This window comes from Ornithodoros turicata, chromosome 9, assembly GCF_037126465.1.
Source record: "Ornithodoros turicata isolate Travis chromosome 9, ASM3712646v1, whole genome shotgun sequence".
Lineage (NCBI taxonomy): Eukaryota > Metazoa > Arthropoda > Arachnida > Ixodida > Argasidae > Ornithodoros > Ornithodoros turicata.
The window spans coordinates 34,442,936-34,457,361 of NC_088209.1; the positions used below are offsets into that span (position 1 = coordinate 34,442,936).

Genomic DNA, 14,426 nt, shown 5'->3' on the forward strand with positions numbered 1-14,426 from the left:
TAGTTAACATTTAGAAGTATGAACATTCTGTAACTGAAATGACCCATAGATAGACAATATTTTGAAGTATGTATAATCCTAATCAACCAACGGGAAGTTGCTTCCAGGACACCGTTAAACTCTCCCTGTTCCAACCTGTCGCATCTACACTCTTAAAAACGAACTTCACCACATAGCACGCTCCTAGCCAACCATCACCCCGAATGACAACGTTCTCGCTCTAGATTTGTTGAAAACGGGAGGAGGAGCCTATTTTGTGCCATTATGCACGGCACAAAATAGGCTCCTCCTCCCGTTTTCAACAAATCAGGGGCCAGAACGTTGTCATTCGGGATGGTGGTTGGCTAGGAGCGTGCTATGTGGTGAAGTTCATTTCTAAGAGTGTAGCGCATGCTGCGCCGTTTCCAACGCGAGCCGTCACACCCAATGTGCCATTACACTCTTAGAAATGAACTTCACCACATAGCACGCTCCTAGCCAATCGTCACCCCGAATGATAACATTCTCGCGTTAGATTTGTTGAAAACGGAAGGAGGAGCCTTTTTTTGTGGCATTATGCACGGCGCAGAATAGGCTCCGCCTACCGTTTTCAACAAATCAGGGGCGAGAACGTCATTCGGGATGATGGTTGGCTATGAGCGTGCTATGTGGTGAAGTTCATTTTTAAGAGTGTACGTGCATCGATGTGGCATGTTGGATGTAATGCGAGTGTCCCGGTGCCGTCTCGAAAGTGTATCGGAAGGGAAACAGACGAGCCATTGCTTCTTCATTGTAATGTCCAAGACGTCGCAGATCCGTCCCGCAGAATAACAAAAGCGTTCTCTGATATAATGCCGAGCTGCTCAAATTAGAGTCACTAAGGAGTCACCTATTTAGTGACTCTAGCTCAAATAAGCGACAACACTTCACTGCTGAATTTTTTTTTATTGATGTAGCCAATGGTGGATGCATCCCACGGCACCAATCGTTGTAATCAACGCCAGAACTGTTGATGATAGCCCCGAAGCACCGTTGCATGCGTCCCCGCTGTCGCATTCGCATTGTAAAGTTTGCCCACCTTGCGGGAGAAAACGAACACACGGCTTCGGGCTGTGCAGGTAGCCACAGGACCGGTACACACGTTCTTCAATCTCAGGCTTCCAGACTGCACAACGGAGCGGTGATTATGAAAGGGAGATGTTCTGACGGGTTCTTTTAATGTGTCTGTATGCAGTGGCGTCAGTAGGGGAGTGTGATGGGTGCGAGTGACGCCACACAAGGGGGTGACGCACAGCACCAGTACCACCAGTACTATACCTTGCAGCGCGATGACGCCAGAAACAACACGAGGAGCCTTGTTGAATCATTACCCTGAGCAGAGCCGTAGCGACGGGGGTGCGAGACGCCCCCCGGGGGTGCGAGACGCCCTCTCCAGAGAGGGCGCCAAACGGCAGGCCCTGGCAGGTTAGTTGTAGACAGTATAGAGTTGTAGACAGGTGTACTGGTATAAAGCGGGAATGATGAGAATTTGAATTTATGGCCTCGGCAGTGCAAATAAGCGTTTTCTTTTCTTTGTTTACAGACTTTCTGGCGGCAACGGGAGAGGGGAGGCGGGGGGGGGGGGGCGCTGCAGACTTGCCCTGCCCCGAGCGCAAGCTCGCCTCGCGACGGCTCTGACCCTGAGTTTGGGGTGAACGACACAGACGGAACACAACCGGACGGGATGAGGCCCAAATCGAGTCTCTTCCCGTCCACTTGTGCTCCATCCGTGTCGTTTACCTAAATTCAGGGTAATGTTCTAGTCTACACCAGCTGGCTTGTGTCCTAGCTGCTATTCTGTTCAGCATGAGGAGCCCTCGGCGAGTACGTGATTTTGCTTCTGCGTGTGGTATGATACTGTTATTTACGAATGTATCGCCTACTGGGATGGAAATCGCCATCCCCTTCCGATTTGTTTCGGTTTCAGTCTGTCTACCAACGTCATGATGACGTTCCTTGGGTAGAGCTCTGTTAGGCGATTATCCAGAACCCAAATAGTATGCCAATATGGCCCCCTTGCACGAACGCATGAGGACATTCCTCAGTGGTGTCCTCGGTAGTGTTCGGGCACGTGCTACAGTCGTCCTCAACGCTGCTCGTGCGTAAAGCACTGCAAAACTATAATTGAAGACGCCACTGAGTATAATGTCGTAAACGTTCGTGCCAGATGGGCATGTAGTATGGCATGCTATTTGATATTGATAAAATAGGTAAAAAGCAAGCGAGCTGGTGGCATATATTCATGACGAAAACCCTCCGGACTGGGGAACAAAAAGGAAGCTGTGTTTGAGACTTAATTGTGTATGTGCACGTCCCTTTTTGTACCACAGTCTTGAGGGGGGTTCGTCATGGTAACTGTACCAGCGAATACGTTCATGCAAAGTAAGAAATTATCCTTGCTTAGAATAAAATAAGAGACGTTAGCTGCAATAATATAAATTCAAGTACACGTGCAAATCCTGTAAAAATCGGCCTTATAGATATAGAGAATACTAGACTGCTTGTCCGATCTCTATGCACAAAAGAGGGGGCGACGCCCCCACGGCCTGCGCTCAGTGGGTCCGTCGCCCCTCTTATCTCCACCTTCCGACGCCCTTGTCTGGTATACTTTACGCACGATACGAGTACGCACATACGACTGATGCCTTTCGGCAGTACTTTGGCTCAGCTTCAATGTAAGGATGGGCACTGCAGTTGCGGACGAACTGCTCAGGCTTGTCCTTGCACGCTGACCCGTCGTACACAGTGTTGCACACACTGCAGAGCAGCGCTGATGTCCCATCTGCATGACAAAGGCGCAACACAGCACGTATGAGTGGCATTCACTTTTGGTTAAACACACACAGACAGACACACACGCACAGTCCATTCAATCGTTGAACTGTGCCATAATATGAGAGCTGCTGGGAAAGTTTGGCCTATGTCGATTTTCCGTATAAGCGAAGTACAATATAAGGACGTGTGCGTGCCATGTTCTTCGCCAAACTGAAGGCAGCAACCGTATCGTTCTGAAAAGCGGTGTTCTCTTTGTGTTCAATGTGGAACGTTGCGGTGTTGTGTGAGTGCAAACGTGCGCAAAATGAACAAAGTAACAAAATTCAAGTGAGCTGGTGTAACAGAGGTCATGGATGAGCTATCCTGTATTATCTTCGTCCTGTCCATTTCTGTATGTACCCGTTACGTTCCCATCGTCCTCGTGCTCAGGGAAATGCTATACCATCAACTCCGTGCTCACGATATGTATGGCTTCCAAGACCTGCATGTTCCTGAAGGTTGAGAGTTCTGTGTGTCTGTCGTCTCAGATACGCCGGCGGTACGTGGACTTTCCGTCGTGAAAGGTAGAACCTCAGAAACGTTTGATACGCATCTGTCTTCTGCCCGTAATATTCACGCGACAATTCAAAACAGAGATGCCCTAGTCCCTGACGTTACTCTCGTGTCATTCACGTCATGCACAGCCTCAATAAGACATTGCATCTGTCTGCGTGGGCAATAGTCGCGCCTGTTTCATGTCATGCGGGTGCATTCTAATTGTCCGTGAAATGTGTAAGTTCGCCGTCCGACCGTGCGACACCATTGCCATCAATCGTTGATATGTTTGGCGACAACTAAGCCAACCAACCACAACATGATTTTCCTCTAGTGAGTAAGGAACACTGTATGTGACGTCAAGGCACCATATTCAAGTACTTATTTCAGGTATACAAAAGGCGGAAAAGCTAAAAAATATCGAACAATGATTTCAGTGACATTTTCGATATGCTTACACGCTTATCCTCGGTATACGTGAATATATCCTACGAAAGACTGACGTAGATACCGTTGATGTACGCGAACGAGGCAGGGCACACGAGGATGTACAACAGCGCACAGTTGAGCTGATTGTTCACGATGTAACTTAGTCTATAATTCACGTAAAACTTGGAGGTTATTCACATGCGTCAGAACTCACCTTGTTGATGCAGTGCGAAATAATACGGAAGGTGTGCCTCACACAATGTCCCTATCTACATTTCTCAGCCACAGAAAACTCGCATGCCATGAATAAGACATGCTGCCAGGAAGGAGGCAGGATGTTGTACGCTGTTTTCTCCAGCTATGAAGTGACGGTCTTGGACCCCACTAAAGCAGTCTTACCGTTACATGTTTGTACTCGGTAAGCAGTAGCGCCATAGGACTATAAACGCGCGTTCGCGTTACAATATCCTACGGTATAGTATATAGGTGCAATATAGTAGGCAAGACCGTTTGGGTAAAAATACGCAGTGCATTCTTGGCTTGCAGACATGCTGAAGACTTGTTACTGCCACTAAATTGCACTACCTTAGTCATGTTCTGCACCAAACCAGAAAGTGTCGCTCCGCGTTATATCTTCAAATTATCTAAACGGTCGTAATTTTTTAACCCTACTGCTTACCGTACTTGCATAGCACCAGGAAAGCGACAAGCTCTAGCACCGTGCATGTGTACAAGGAGGACGCCATCTTGCCTGTTTAGTTCGACGGGCGCAAACCGAAAGCACGTGCCTTAGTATCGATAACAATTGTACCATAGTCCCCGCATTAGGCCACCGGTCATTGGTGAACATTCACATTTCTAAGCAAGCGTATTGTCAATATGAGCACGTCGAGTCAATCATCGCAGTGCTGTCTGGTGTTGTTCCTGTGGGTTTTCCTCCGACGCTGTCAGACATATGTCGGCTCAGTTCCCTTAGAAGTCGGCCCAGGACGCACACTCCCCACAGAGCGTTAGTCGTGACGTTGCCCACCTTTGTGAGGCCGACAAGGGCGAGCTCTTTCTTTAGCACCACCACCCACCACCACCAATCATCGCAATGCTGGGTCTCCCCAAATATAGACATATTAGACTCATTTACCTGTGCCGTTCAGAGCCCGTGTACATTGCGAAAGAAGTTCACAAAAAAACAGCGGTGTATTACCTAGTTGATTGATTGATTGATTGATTGATTGATTGATTGATTGATTGATTGATTGATTGATTGAAGAAAAAATACTTATATACCGTGCTATAGTTAGTTACCGTGTTCGCTTTCCTCACATGGGATTTCATCCTTACATGCAATTTGACCCTGCAAAAGCAGAGCTTAGTGGATGCTCCAACCCGCTGGAGGCTTCAACGCCTGCAGTGCGCCTTGCATGTCGTTTGGATTGGGCCGTATATTCCCCGTGCCTGTGCACAGAACTTGCGCACAAGATCGACTGCTCCAAGGGTTGCGGCGTGGTTTGCAGCGTCCCAGCACGTGGTATAACATCTATTGCTGTACGGGGACCACCACCACCTGCAACCATCGATGAATGTTCGCTCAACAATGACGTCGGCGGCATCGTGACCCAACCGTCAAGTGTCATTAGCTGCTTTTAAATGAATGCGACAAAAGCGTATCATATATCGACTTATCGCAACAAATCTTCTCCGACGGAGCTAAGTCAACCAATCCACTGGTCGCGTATACGTACCTGTACAAGGCCCGGTGAAAATTAGACGGCTGGGTCACTCTGGAAACCCAACTGAATAGCCGAGAAGAAAGGAGTGGTGTAGGTAGTATCCACAGGGAAATTCTGTTGTGTCATGTATAGTTGGTTGTTACGCTGTATTCAGTTTTGCATCGAGTCCCGTGCATAGTGTCACGAAATACTTCGCCGGTTGGTAACACTAGCGCGTAGAACCACACACGCCTCAGACCTGTTGTTGCCCTGGAGGATATCCACGGTTAAGTTGATGCACAACTTTCATTCATGAATCTAAACACACTTATCCAATGTGGGGGGACACATAGGTACTTCGAGAATTCTCATGAACCAGGAGATTGGGAAAAGTACGACTAACAGCACTTTGTCAAGAAAGATGGCAAGTTGCAAGTGAATCAACGGATTCCTGTAAGCACTTCTTATGGGCACTTGATTGCTGCGTCGTTCACTGCTACTTACTGCGCATCAAAACTATGGACCGCCTTCCAGGCAGAGACTGTGAGGTGACGCGGGTTCGCATCCCTGCACCGGCAGTGCTGTCTGGGGGTTTTCCCTGGGTTTTCCGGCAGGCTTTCCAGAAGAATATCGGCAGACTTCCCCTGAAGTCGGCCCAGGACGCATACTAACCCCCTGTCCCCCACTCCTTCCTGCTGTCCTCTCTCCATCTGTCCACGTCTGTATGCCGCTCATAGCCACAGCTGCTACGCGGCGACAAAACGGGTTTTAAAAAAAACATCGAAGCTATGCAGTCAAACACTGGGTAACGCACTACATCCAAGAGAGCAGTTTTTCTACATTGAGGCTTCCATCATCGTATGGGCTTTCCAATGATTTTTTCCAAGGGTATTCCAAGGGCAAAGGGCTTCTATGTGGTGGGGGGAGGGCAAAGGAAAACAGCTTGCAACCCTCTCATCTCTTTTCGTGGAGACGAACGCTGCGGACTGAGCGGGTGTCCAGAGGTTCATATTAAGACAACTGCGAAAAATCGTGACGGCCTTTGTATAAAAAAAACGCACAATTTTCACGAGTGACCTTGATGTTCCACAGGGGAGGCACGTCCCCATCCCTTGCCACCATCTCGGACCGCCCATGCATCCTCCTAAACTCGAGAAATCGTGCGAATACAATCAACAACTATTCATTCTGTCACTGATTTGCAACTTAACATATCTATATACATTGACAGGTATGAACTAAATTAACATTACAAGTACGATAGCTGCTACTACGATCACGATGGCAGGGTGTTTTAGGTGTGCCGGCCCTCTACTGGTGAGGCCCTGTTGTAGCTCTTGTAGGACCGATGTCGTATTGCCGTTGGCATCGCCCTTCCGGCTCCCCTTCCGTGGACACAATTCTTTTGGAGAACGGCATCGGCACACATGGTCTGCTCCACACACGGCCGCAGGTAGAGAGGCTGAGCAGTCACTGTGTGACTGGCAGGTCGAAGGCTGTGGCGGAGTCGCCTGACTCTGTTCAGCACTGCAGCGAAGACCCTGCAGAAGAGTGTAGACAACTGTAAGAAAGCGCAACTCCAAAACCATATTCTTGTGTCCACCATGTAACGTACTGCTGTGCGTACCGCCGAAGGCCTGGTCGCCTATGGGCACACCGTGAGGACATGGTCAAAAAACTAGTCTACGAATGTAAGAGCACTGTAGGATCGGGCCGACGGACTTAACGGCGCATATTCGTTCCATGCCCAATAATGCGGACTAACAAAAACGAACTAACAACGACTAACCAAAATGGCAAAGTGGGCCTGTTGGTACATGACTGAATAAAACAGGAGCTAGGAACACGGACGAGAACACACAGGACGACACTTGCTCCACTATCAACAGATGTTTAATGGCAGCATTCCTTAAAAGGATTTGTCGAGGGAATAATGTAGGAAATGTATAAATAATGCTTCAAATATGACTGGCTGTTATTTCCCCCTTTCACTCGACAACTCCTTTTAAGGAATGTCAAGTGTCATCCTGTGTGTTCTTGTCCGTGTTTCTAGCTCCTGTTTTATTCAGTAACAACGATCGACTAACTTGCGAGCTATAGCAAGCAAACAGCTCTCGTGCGCCGCATATGCCTGACAAAACGTCATCTCCTACAAGTCCACTACAAATCAAAGTTGTCGACTTAGTAATCCTGGCATAATGTAGACCTACTGAGTAGATGATTATGCGGGTCAACGACAAACGCAGTGACGACGTGGACATGAACGTCCCCGGCATGCACAGACAGTGTACCTGGGCATCTGGTTCTCGTCCCGCAGCACACTGGCAGGTGCGAGTGATACCACAGTAGGCGCCGGCCACCAGGAAAGAACACTGTTCATCGTAGGTGCAGGGCCATCCCAGGCGGGAAGAGTGACGGCACGTTGTGTGTCGGGAACGAAGCCGCACCGGACGAGGTCGTGCACACTCACATTGACCGCTACGACAGATGCCCCCGCGGGACCTACAGTCGTCATCGACGCCTGGCCTGCAACTGGACACCAGGAGAAGCGCCTTATTCACACATTAGCGAAGTTACAGTGGCGGCGACCACGGTGCTTGGTTAGCTCCACTGTTAGCCGCCGCCTTGCTCGTGTTATCTCTAACACGGCCGATAGCCAACACTGATCTAACACTGATAACCGCTTGGCGTGACCATTCGCATTACCGCGTGCATGCCTACGCTATGGTCAAGCACCATAAAGCATCTCTAATACAGTCATGTCTATCAGCTGATGTGCTTCGAACCATCCTCTTCAACAGGTAGTTTTCATCCTAGACCGCTATAAGACCGTCACGCGACGCCAAGCCACCCAAGACCGCACCAAGATACATCTGCTGCACGAAAACAATCACACATTCCGTACTCAGGTGGTCCTTGGATCGTCCTACTGCCTAAATTGACGTCAACTTTTCCTTCTTGCAAAACAGAGATTTCCTGGTCCTGACCATTCGTTCCACCATGCTCCCTTTTCGTTTTCTATGTTTTATTTTATTTTATGGTAGAAGCCGATATAGAGTCATTAGAGTGCAAACGGTCGCGCTATAAAAAAGAATCGGGCCTACTAAAGTAATGCCCTTTTACGAAATATTACTCGCATGATTATCCTGAAGAAATCTGAACACGTTTACCTGTCCTGAAAGAACGTCGTCACGAACGCTGAGCCACAGCTGAGCTCCCCGTCAGCAACTGCAGCGCAGGAAAAGTTGTAAAGCCCTGACGGCGATGGCAGACGCTGAAGACGGGGCACTTCGAGTCGGTGAGCACGCATCATGAGGCCTCCTTCGCGACGTCCTGTGAGGATGGTCTCCAGCACGGTATCGTCCTCAAGTGGACGTCCGTTCAGGGACCACCGCGTGTGAGCAAAAGTGCGGAAGGCCACGCTGCACGTCAGGTTGAGGGCGCCAGAGCGCAAGTACAGAGCGTCCCAGGACACGCGAGCGCCCACAGGCTCGGGTGTGGTACAGGTCGACCATCGGACAAGCTGAAGAGTCACGGTAACAGTAAGGATACCTCGCATGGCTGGCTATGGAACGTGTTCCTTCCAAGCTGCTTCTTCGTCTTCTGCCTCCAAACGTGTGCAACAAGGAGATGGCGGGACGACGTTTCATGGGACGTTAGGACATAATAACAAAATGCCTTCCACATCTGATATGTGGAATTCGACTGCTTGGTTTATATGTAGTGTGAGTTCAATGGTGCCGCACGCGGAATAGCCTGCGGAGACAGATTGTCCGTACGTGTTTGTCAGAAGCACCCCCAGCACAAGACTTGAGGTGCCTGAGAACACATATGCCGCCGTTTGCTTGTGTGCGCGTTTTAAGAAAACATGTAAGAGAGAATGTGGAGATAGTGAGTGTGTGTCCTGTCCGTTGAATGAGACCCCCTGGTGAGCCGCTCGTAATTCGTGCAAGGTGGGCCACTTTCTGGCTTTTTTGACGATTTGCCATATTTCGACATTTCATATAGTTTCACACGTGTCTTGGTTTCAGATTGATTTCTCCTGAAGTTATATGAAATACTTAATTTAATGTGAGCTTTGATGAAGTAGATGCAGATACCTGTGCTCAATAGAGCTGTGCCCAGGCGGCGTGGCTTCATGGCGTGGAACCGCCGAGAGCACAGAAGTCGTGGTCTCGATGGTCGAGAGCAAGAAAAACACGTGTGTTTCTTCCTTTTCTTGCTCTCTATATAGTATCCTTCTCCGTGACACCTAAGGAAGTAAGCGCAAGACTGGCACTGCCTTACAACAACTTGGAAAGGGAGAGATATATCCGAATCTTTGCATTTGCATGAGAATTCTTCTGACCGCACACTGCACCAGTTTACTGTCGCTGGTACAGGAAGGCGCTGGTACAGGGGGGTCACGTTTATTGTTGCTACGGCCCTGTTAGCGAACACGTGGCAACTGACAACTTAGCGGGGATGCGAAAGATACTTCATCTGGGGCGCGGACAAAAGCTCACCGGACATAAGCTCACCGGGGGCGGACAAAAGATCACCAGAGAGACTGACCAAGGTTAGGTCAGGAGAGCCTTTTACGTATTTCACACATTGGTGCAGTGAGCTTTTGTCGGCCCCCGGTGAGCTTTTGTCCTGGAACCACTTCATCTACCTGCATTAAAAGTTTCACAGCGAAGAAGGTAACAGAAGTGGAGAAAATGGGTACCGCGAATACCGAAACTCATGCGGCTCCGATATCACAGCACTCACCGCTGCCAGTGACGCAGCGCGCGAAAAGTCACGTGCGTATGGCTGCCAATGGGAATGGACGCAACTCTGTGCTCTGTGACGTCGTGGCTTTGCTCGAGAGTGTGTTCGAGAACTAGTATCTAGTATCCCGCTAAGTACGACATGTAGAAGAATAATTCCCTCTTCCTCGGCATTCTGGCGTGCAGTACAATGTGTCCATGATATAATGAACCACATCTATGAAAGTGTCTCAACCCAATAAATTTCCTTACCCCTGGGCTCCCCAACATTGTAACACGACAGTGGTGCCGTGGTGCTACTATGAGTTGAGGCAGGGGAACAGTTTACTTTAACAATTTACTTAAAGAGTGCCTCGAGGCCGAGACGCTGATTCTCTCCTCGGCCGACCGGAAACCTGAGAGAGCGCTAAGAGCGACCACAGGTGTTCAAAATACCGGATGCCTGTCTGCTCGCGTTATCTGATCCTTACGTGCCGATTCTGTGTGCGTCTGTGTGAGCTATTTGGCTGAGTCCGTCGGGTTGTACAATCTCACACTACGCACATAGAAGACAGACCTGCTATATTCAGTAAAAAAAAGCAGAAGCGAGACCCGTGGCTGTCGTACGAAGTTTTCGGTGTTGAAAGTTCGTGGCTGAAGTTGCAAAAAAATAAATTAAGTTATAAAATAGAAAGATAAAATACGTGAAAGCTGGCTGTCTATACGTAAATTGGAATACTGTTTGTTTGTTTGTAAGAAAAAAAAACAAGGAGAAATCGAAAAAAAAAATTGGAATACCAAGTCCAGTAGGACGAACTATTTGCTTTGTTTTTTCGCCTCGCTGGTCATTTGTGGGGCTTTGTATTGTCACGGGGTATTGTATTCGAGAACGATGCGATGCGATGCCTCGCCGCACCGATATGTGGGATCGATGCCGTCTGGCAACCATGTACGATGTCATCATCACCATTCAGCATTTGTTTTCTTTTTTGTTCTCGTCTTTTTTTGGCGCCATCGGATGTTGTTGCTTATTCTTGTGATGTCCATCGTAGTGTACCAAATTTCGCTGTAATTTTTCATCGGGTGTCTACTGTGTGTGCCGCAACGCAGCTTCCATGTCCGATCTAAGCCTTTGCATCCATTCTGCGTCCTTCGAAACGTACACAGACGCTACGCTTTCGTTTACTCGTAAAGCACGACCCGCATGGTGCCGGTGCAGACCTGAAAGCAGTCACTCCTTGTCAGACTGGACAGAGTGGGCCCTAAACAAACCGTACCGCGAAAGGGTAAGAGTTCTGTATAGAACACTGTCTATTCGCCATGCGAGACCCGTAGAAGTGGTAGACGGTGAGCTACGTTTCGCTGGGAAAGTGCACAGCAGGATGACAGCGTCCGTCAGAAGTGTCCGCTATGCACCGGTGCGGCAGAATGGTGGCCTAGTGACCACGTCCTCCAACGCTAACGATGTGAGAGGACAGAAAATGCGCAGCGCTCCCCGCTACAATGCAACGCACAAAACAAGTGGCGGTAAGCCGGGCAAAGTAGGTGGTGGCACCATGTACTCCGACCCAATCCGGCTGGATGAGAGGGAGGAATATGCAAAAATTCTTCAGAAATGTCTCGAGGGTCGAGTGCACTTCACACGTAGAACATGCAAACTAGCGTCACGTCTCAGCGATGAGCACGGCCCACAGCACGCAAAAGTGGATGCCAAACGCTCAGTCGTGAGTAAAGAAGTATTAGATTCACCGCATGCGTGGAGCCTGCAAAAGCGGTCATGCCTCACCAGTAATGTTCAACAACCACCCCCGAAGGTTACTGCCAGACAGAGATTGTCGTCAGTGCAAGAAATGAAAATGTTGGAGTCTCCGCAGTGGATGGAGGACCTGAAGCAGATACTTGATGTATATCACAAATCGCGTGTGGAACGAGAAAAACTGACAGGAACCACACGATGTGTCCGAGGAAGATTGAAGATGCCGAAGCTGAGTGAAGCGATGCACGCGGAGATTAACGCCGCATTGGTAGCTTTCCCGGCCGACGAAGTCCTTGTGACTGCCTTCGGATTGACAATCCGCCGGTGTGATATGGAGACTCTGTCAGGATTAAACTGGTTGAACGACGAGGTTATCAACTTCTATATGAACCTGCTGATGCAGCGCTCGCAGGAGAACCCGAAGCTGGCGAAAGTATACGCATTTAACACGTTCTTTTATCCAAGACTGGCTGCGGGTAGTCACAAGTCAGTGCAAAGGTGGACAAGGAAGGTTGACATATTTTCGTATGACATTCTTCTCGTACCACTGCACTTCCACGCTCACTGGTGCCTTTCCTCAGTGGACTTGCGGAAGGGTCACATAGCTTACTATGACTCCATGGGTGGCAGCTCTGACATGGATGTGCTGGAAACCATCAGGGAATACCTGCAGGTATAACTTTTTGGTACCGTACCAGCATGGTTCCCACTGGTCCTTGAATACTCCAAAATTCATATATATTTAAAGGAGCACAGAGAGCCCACTAAAACTTTCTCATTGACATTTTGACTTTAATCTTTATAAAAGAAAAATTTACTAATTAAATTCACTTAATTAATAAATTACAAAATAAAAAATAGTTTGAGTATCCTCACGCCTCTGGTAACACTATGCAGTCCGTTCTTTTTAGTGTGCGATGAATCTTTCTTTTCTTTTTTTTAAGCTTTGGTTTATTTTGCGTGAAACGCCCTGTATGTAATCCAATATAACTTTAGGTAAACTCTCGCAAGCCATCACTTTAGCCCGTTAATCTGTTTGTATTCACCATTTGTAGGTGTTCTAGGGTAGCCAGTCTGCCTTTGTCGTCACTCGCATCCCCAATTTTTTTATTTATCGCATCATCGTGCGCCGAGCCCTCTTAGGCGTTGTGATAGCTCAACTTTGTTTGCCTCCGAGCCGCAGCAGCGCATACCAGCTTGAAATACGCAGGTTGTCTATCATGTGACTTTTTGTGTATGAAAGTTCTGTAGCCTTCACCGACTGAAAGTGTGTTCCTGTTTCTTTAGGAAGAATCTATGGAGAAGCGAAAGTTTGAACTGGATACAAGCCAGTGGACAATGGTGGTCATGAGGGACATTCCTCTCCAGAAGAACGGGAGTGACTGTGGCATGTTTGTCTGCCAGTACGCAGAGTGCATATCGCGGGGAGCGAGTATTAACTTTTCTCAGCAGGACATGCCCTACCTGCGGAGGCGGATGGTGTATGAGATCCTTCACAAGTCTCTACTCAGTTAGTCGTTGCACCAGGACTACCCCTTTTTCACTAAGACAGTGTAAAATCTTTTGTAAGAATGCTGGTATAAAATATTTTATTTGGTGTCTAAATTATGAGTGTGCAATTAAACAGACTTTCTGTTTTGTAGCAGCGTGTTTAGCCGTCGTAGTTTTGCTCCTTTTCATTCTTGTTAGGCAGCACATTGCTGCACAGGGTAGTGAGGTTGCCTCACTTGTGACCAGAGCGTCGAACCGGAATGTTTTTCGGTTTGTTTCGGGTGCGGTTCCGGTTCAGCTTCGGAGTTCACATATATCAGTTCAATTACTGGTTCAGAGGTTGTAAACCGGTTTGAGGTCCTAGTATGCTACAAAATTATAGGTAGCCACTAAAAATGATACAACATCTCTTAGTTACCTTTTTTGTGCATTTATTTTTGTTTTTCGACCAACAGGACCTTCTTTCGTTCCTTCCCCCAAGCAACATGCCGTCAATCTAGGCATGCAGATCGCTCGAATCCCCACACCACCTTAATTTGAACCGGTATCCCGAATCAGTAACCAAAATTTTTAGATTTGTTTGGTTACGTTAGGTTAGGTTACGTTAGTAATTGCGGTTCAGTTCCAGTTAAAAAATCCGGTTTTCGGTTCTGGTTCGGTTCGATGCTCTGCTTGCAACCACTCCTTGTGAGACTGTCCATGTATTTGCACGAGAAATTCGTCGGAGTACCCCAGCAGAAGATGTGCGAGACGTCATACCTTTCTGCTGCCACTCAACGTCTTTTTGTGCTCTTCCAACCATGGGAAATATCCCGCAGCGCAGTCACAAGACATTCCATACCAGACGACAGGGCTGATGCTGTTGTCTGTTATGTGCACAGCACGCCACTCCTGATATTCCATGGGCAGAACTTCTGCCCCGTGAGCAGGTTTTTTGCCTTTTCTTCTGATAGAATATTCCATGGGGAATGTTCGAATTCATTATTT

General features: G+C 48.2%; 3 protein-coding genes across 3 annotated transcripts; 1 reads left to right on the top strand and 2 right to left on the bottom strand.

Annotated features, from left to right (window-relative positions):
• Positions 1–916: 916 nt before the first annotated feature.
• LOC135367916 (uncharacterized) lies at positions 917–4,534 on the bottom strand. The gene is made up of 3 exons (XM_064601014.1): positions 4,436–4,534; positions 2,651–2,800; positions 917–1,144 (listed from the first exon to the last, which is right to left on the bottom strand). Exons 1-3 carry the CDS (start codon positions 4,500–4,502, stop codon positions 924–926), a joined length of 438 nt encoding a protein of 145 aa, XP_064457084.1. The 5' UTR covers positions 4,503–4,534; the 3' UTR covers positions 917–923.
• A 2,095-nt stretch (positions 4,535–6,629) lies between these two features.
• LOC135367917 (uncharacterized) lies at positions 6,630–9,081 on the bottom strand. The gene is made up of 3 exons (XM_064601015.1): positions 8,633–9,081; positions 7,754–7,994; positions 6,630–7,003 (listed from the first exon to the last, which is right to left on the bottom strand). Exons 1-3 carry the CDS (start codon positions 9,019–9,021, stop codon positions 6,701–6,703), a joined length of 933 nt encoding a protein of 310 aa, XP_064457085.1. The 5' UTR covers positions 9,022–9,081; the 3' UTR covers positions 6,630–6,700.
• Positions 9,082–11,117: 2,036 nt separating this feature from the next.
• Positions 11,118–13,590, top strand: LOC135368716 (sentrin-specific protease 1-like). The gene is made up of 2 exons (XM_064602176.1): positions 11,118–12,621; positions 13,236–13,590. The coding sequence occupies exons 1-2, from the start codon at positions 11,308–11,310 to the stop codon at positions 13,461–13,463; spliced, it is 1,542 nt and encodes a 513-aa protein (XP_064458246.1). The 5' UTR covers positions 11,118–11,307; the 3' UTR covers positions 13,464–13,590.
• Positions 13,591–14,426: the final 836 nt, after the last annotated feature.

Coding starts and splice junctions, on each gene's coding strand:
- LOC135367916 (XM_064601014.1), bottom strand. CDS start 4,502: ATGGCGTCCTCCTTGTACACATGCACGGTGCTAGAGCTTGTCGCTTTC. Junction 2,801..4,435: donor CCTGGTGCTATGCAAGTACG/GTAAGCAGTAGG, acceptor TTTGTCATGCAG/ATGGGACATCAGCGCTGCTC. Junction 1,145..2,650: donor CCGAAAGGCATCAGTCGTAT/GTGCGTACTCGT, acceptor TCCGTTGTGCAG/TCTGGAAGCCTGAGATTGAA.
- LOC135367917 (XM_064601015.1), bottom strand. CDS start 9,021: ATGCGAGGTATCCTTACTGTTACCGTGACTCTTCAGCTTGTCCGATGG. Junction 7,995..8,632: donor ACGACGTTCTTTCAGGACAG/GTAAACGTGTTC, acceptor CCTGGTGTCCAG/TTGCAGGCCAGGCGTCGATG. Junction 7,004..7,753: donor GACGAGAACCAGATGCCCAG/GTACACTGTCTG, acceptor ACTCTTCTGCAG/GGTCTTCGCTGCAGTGCTGA.
- LOC135368716 (XM_064602176.1), top strand. CDS start 11,308: ATGTCCGATCTAAGCCTTTGCATCCATTCTGCGTCCTTCGAAACGTAC. Junction 12,622..13,235: donor CCATCAGGGAATACCTGCAG/GTATAACTTTTT, acceptor CTGTTTCTTTAG/GAAGAATCTATGGAGAAGCG.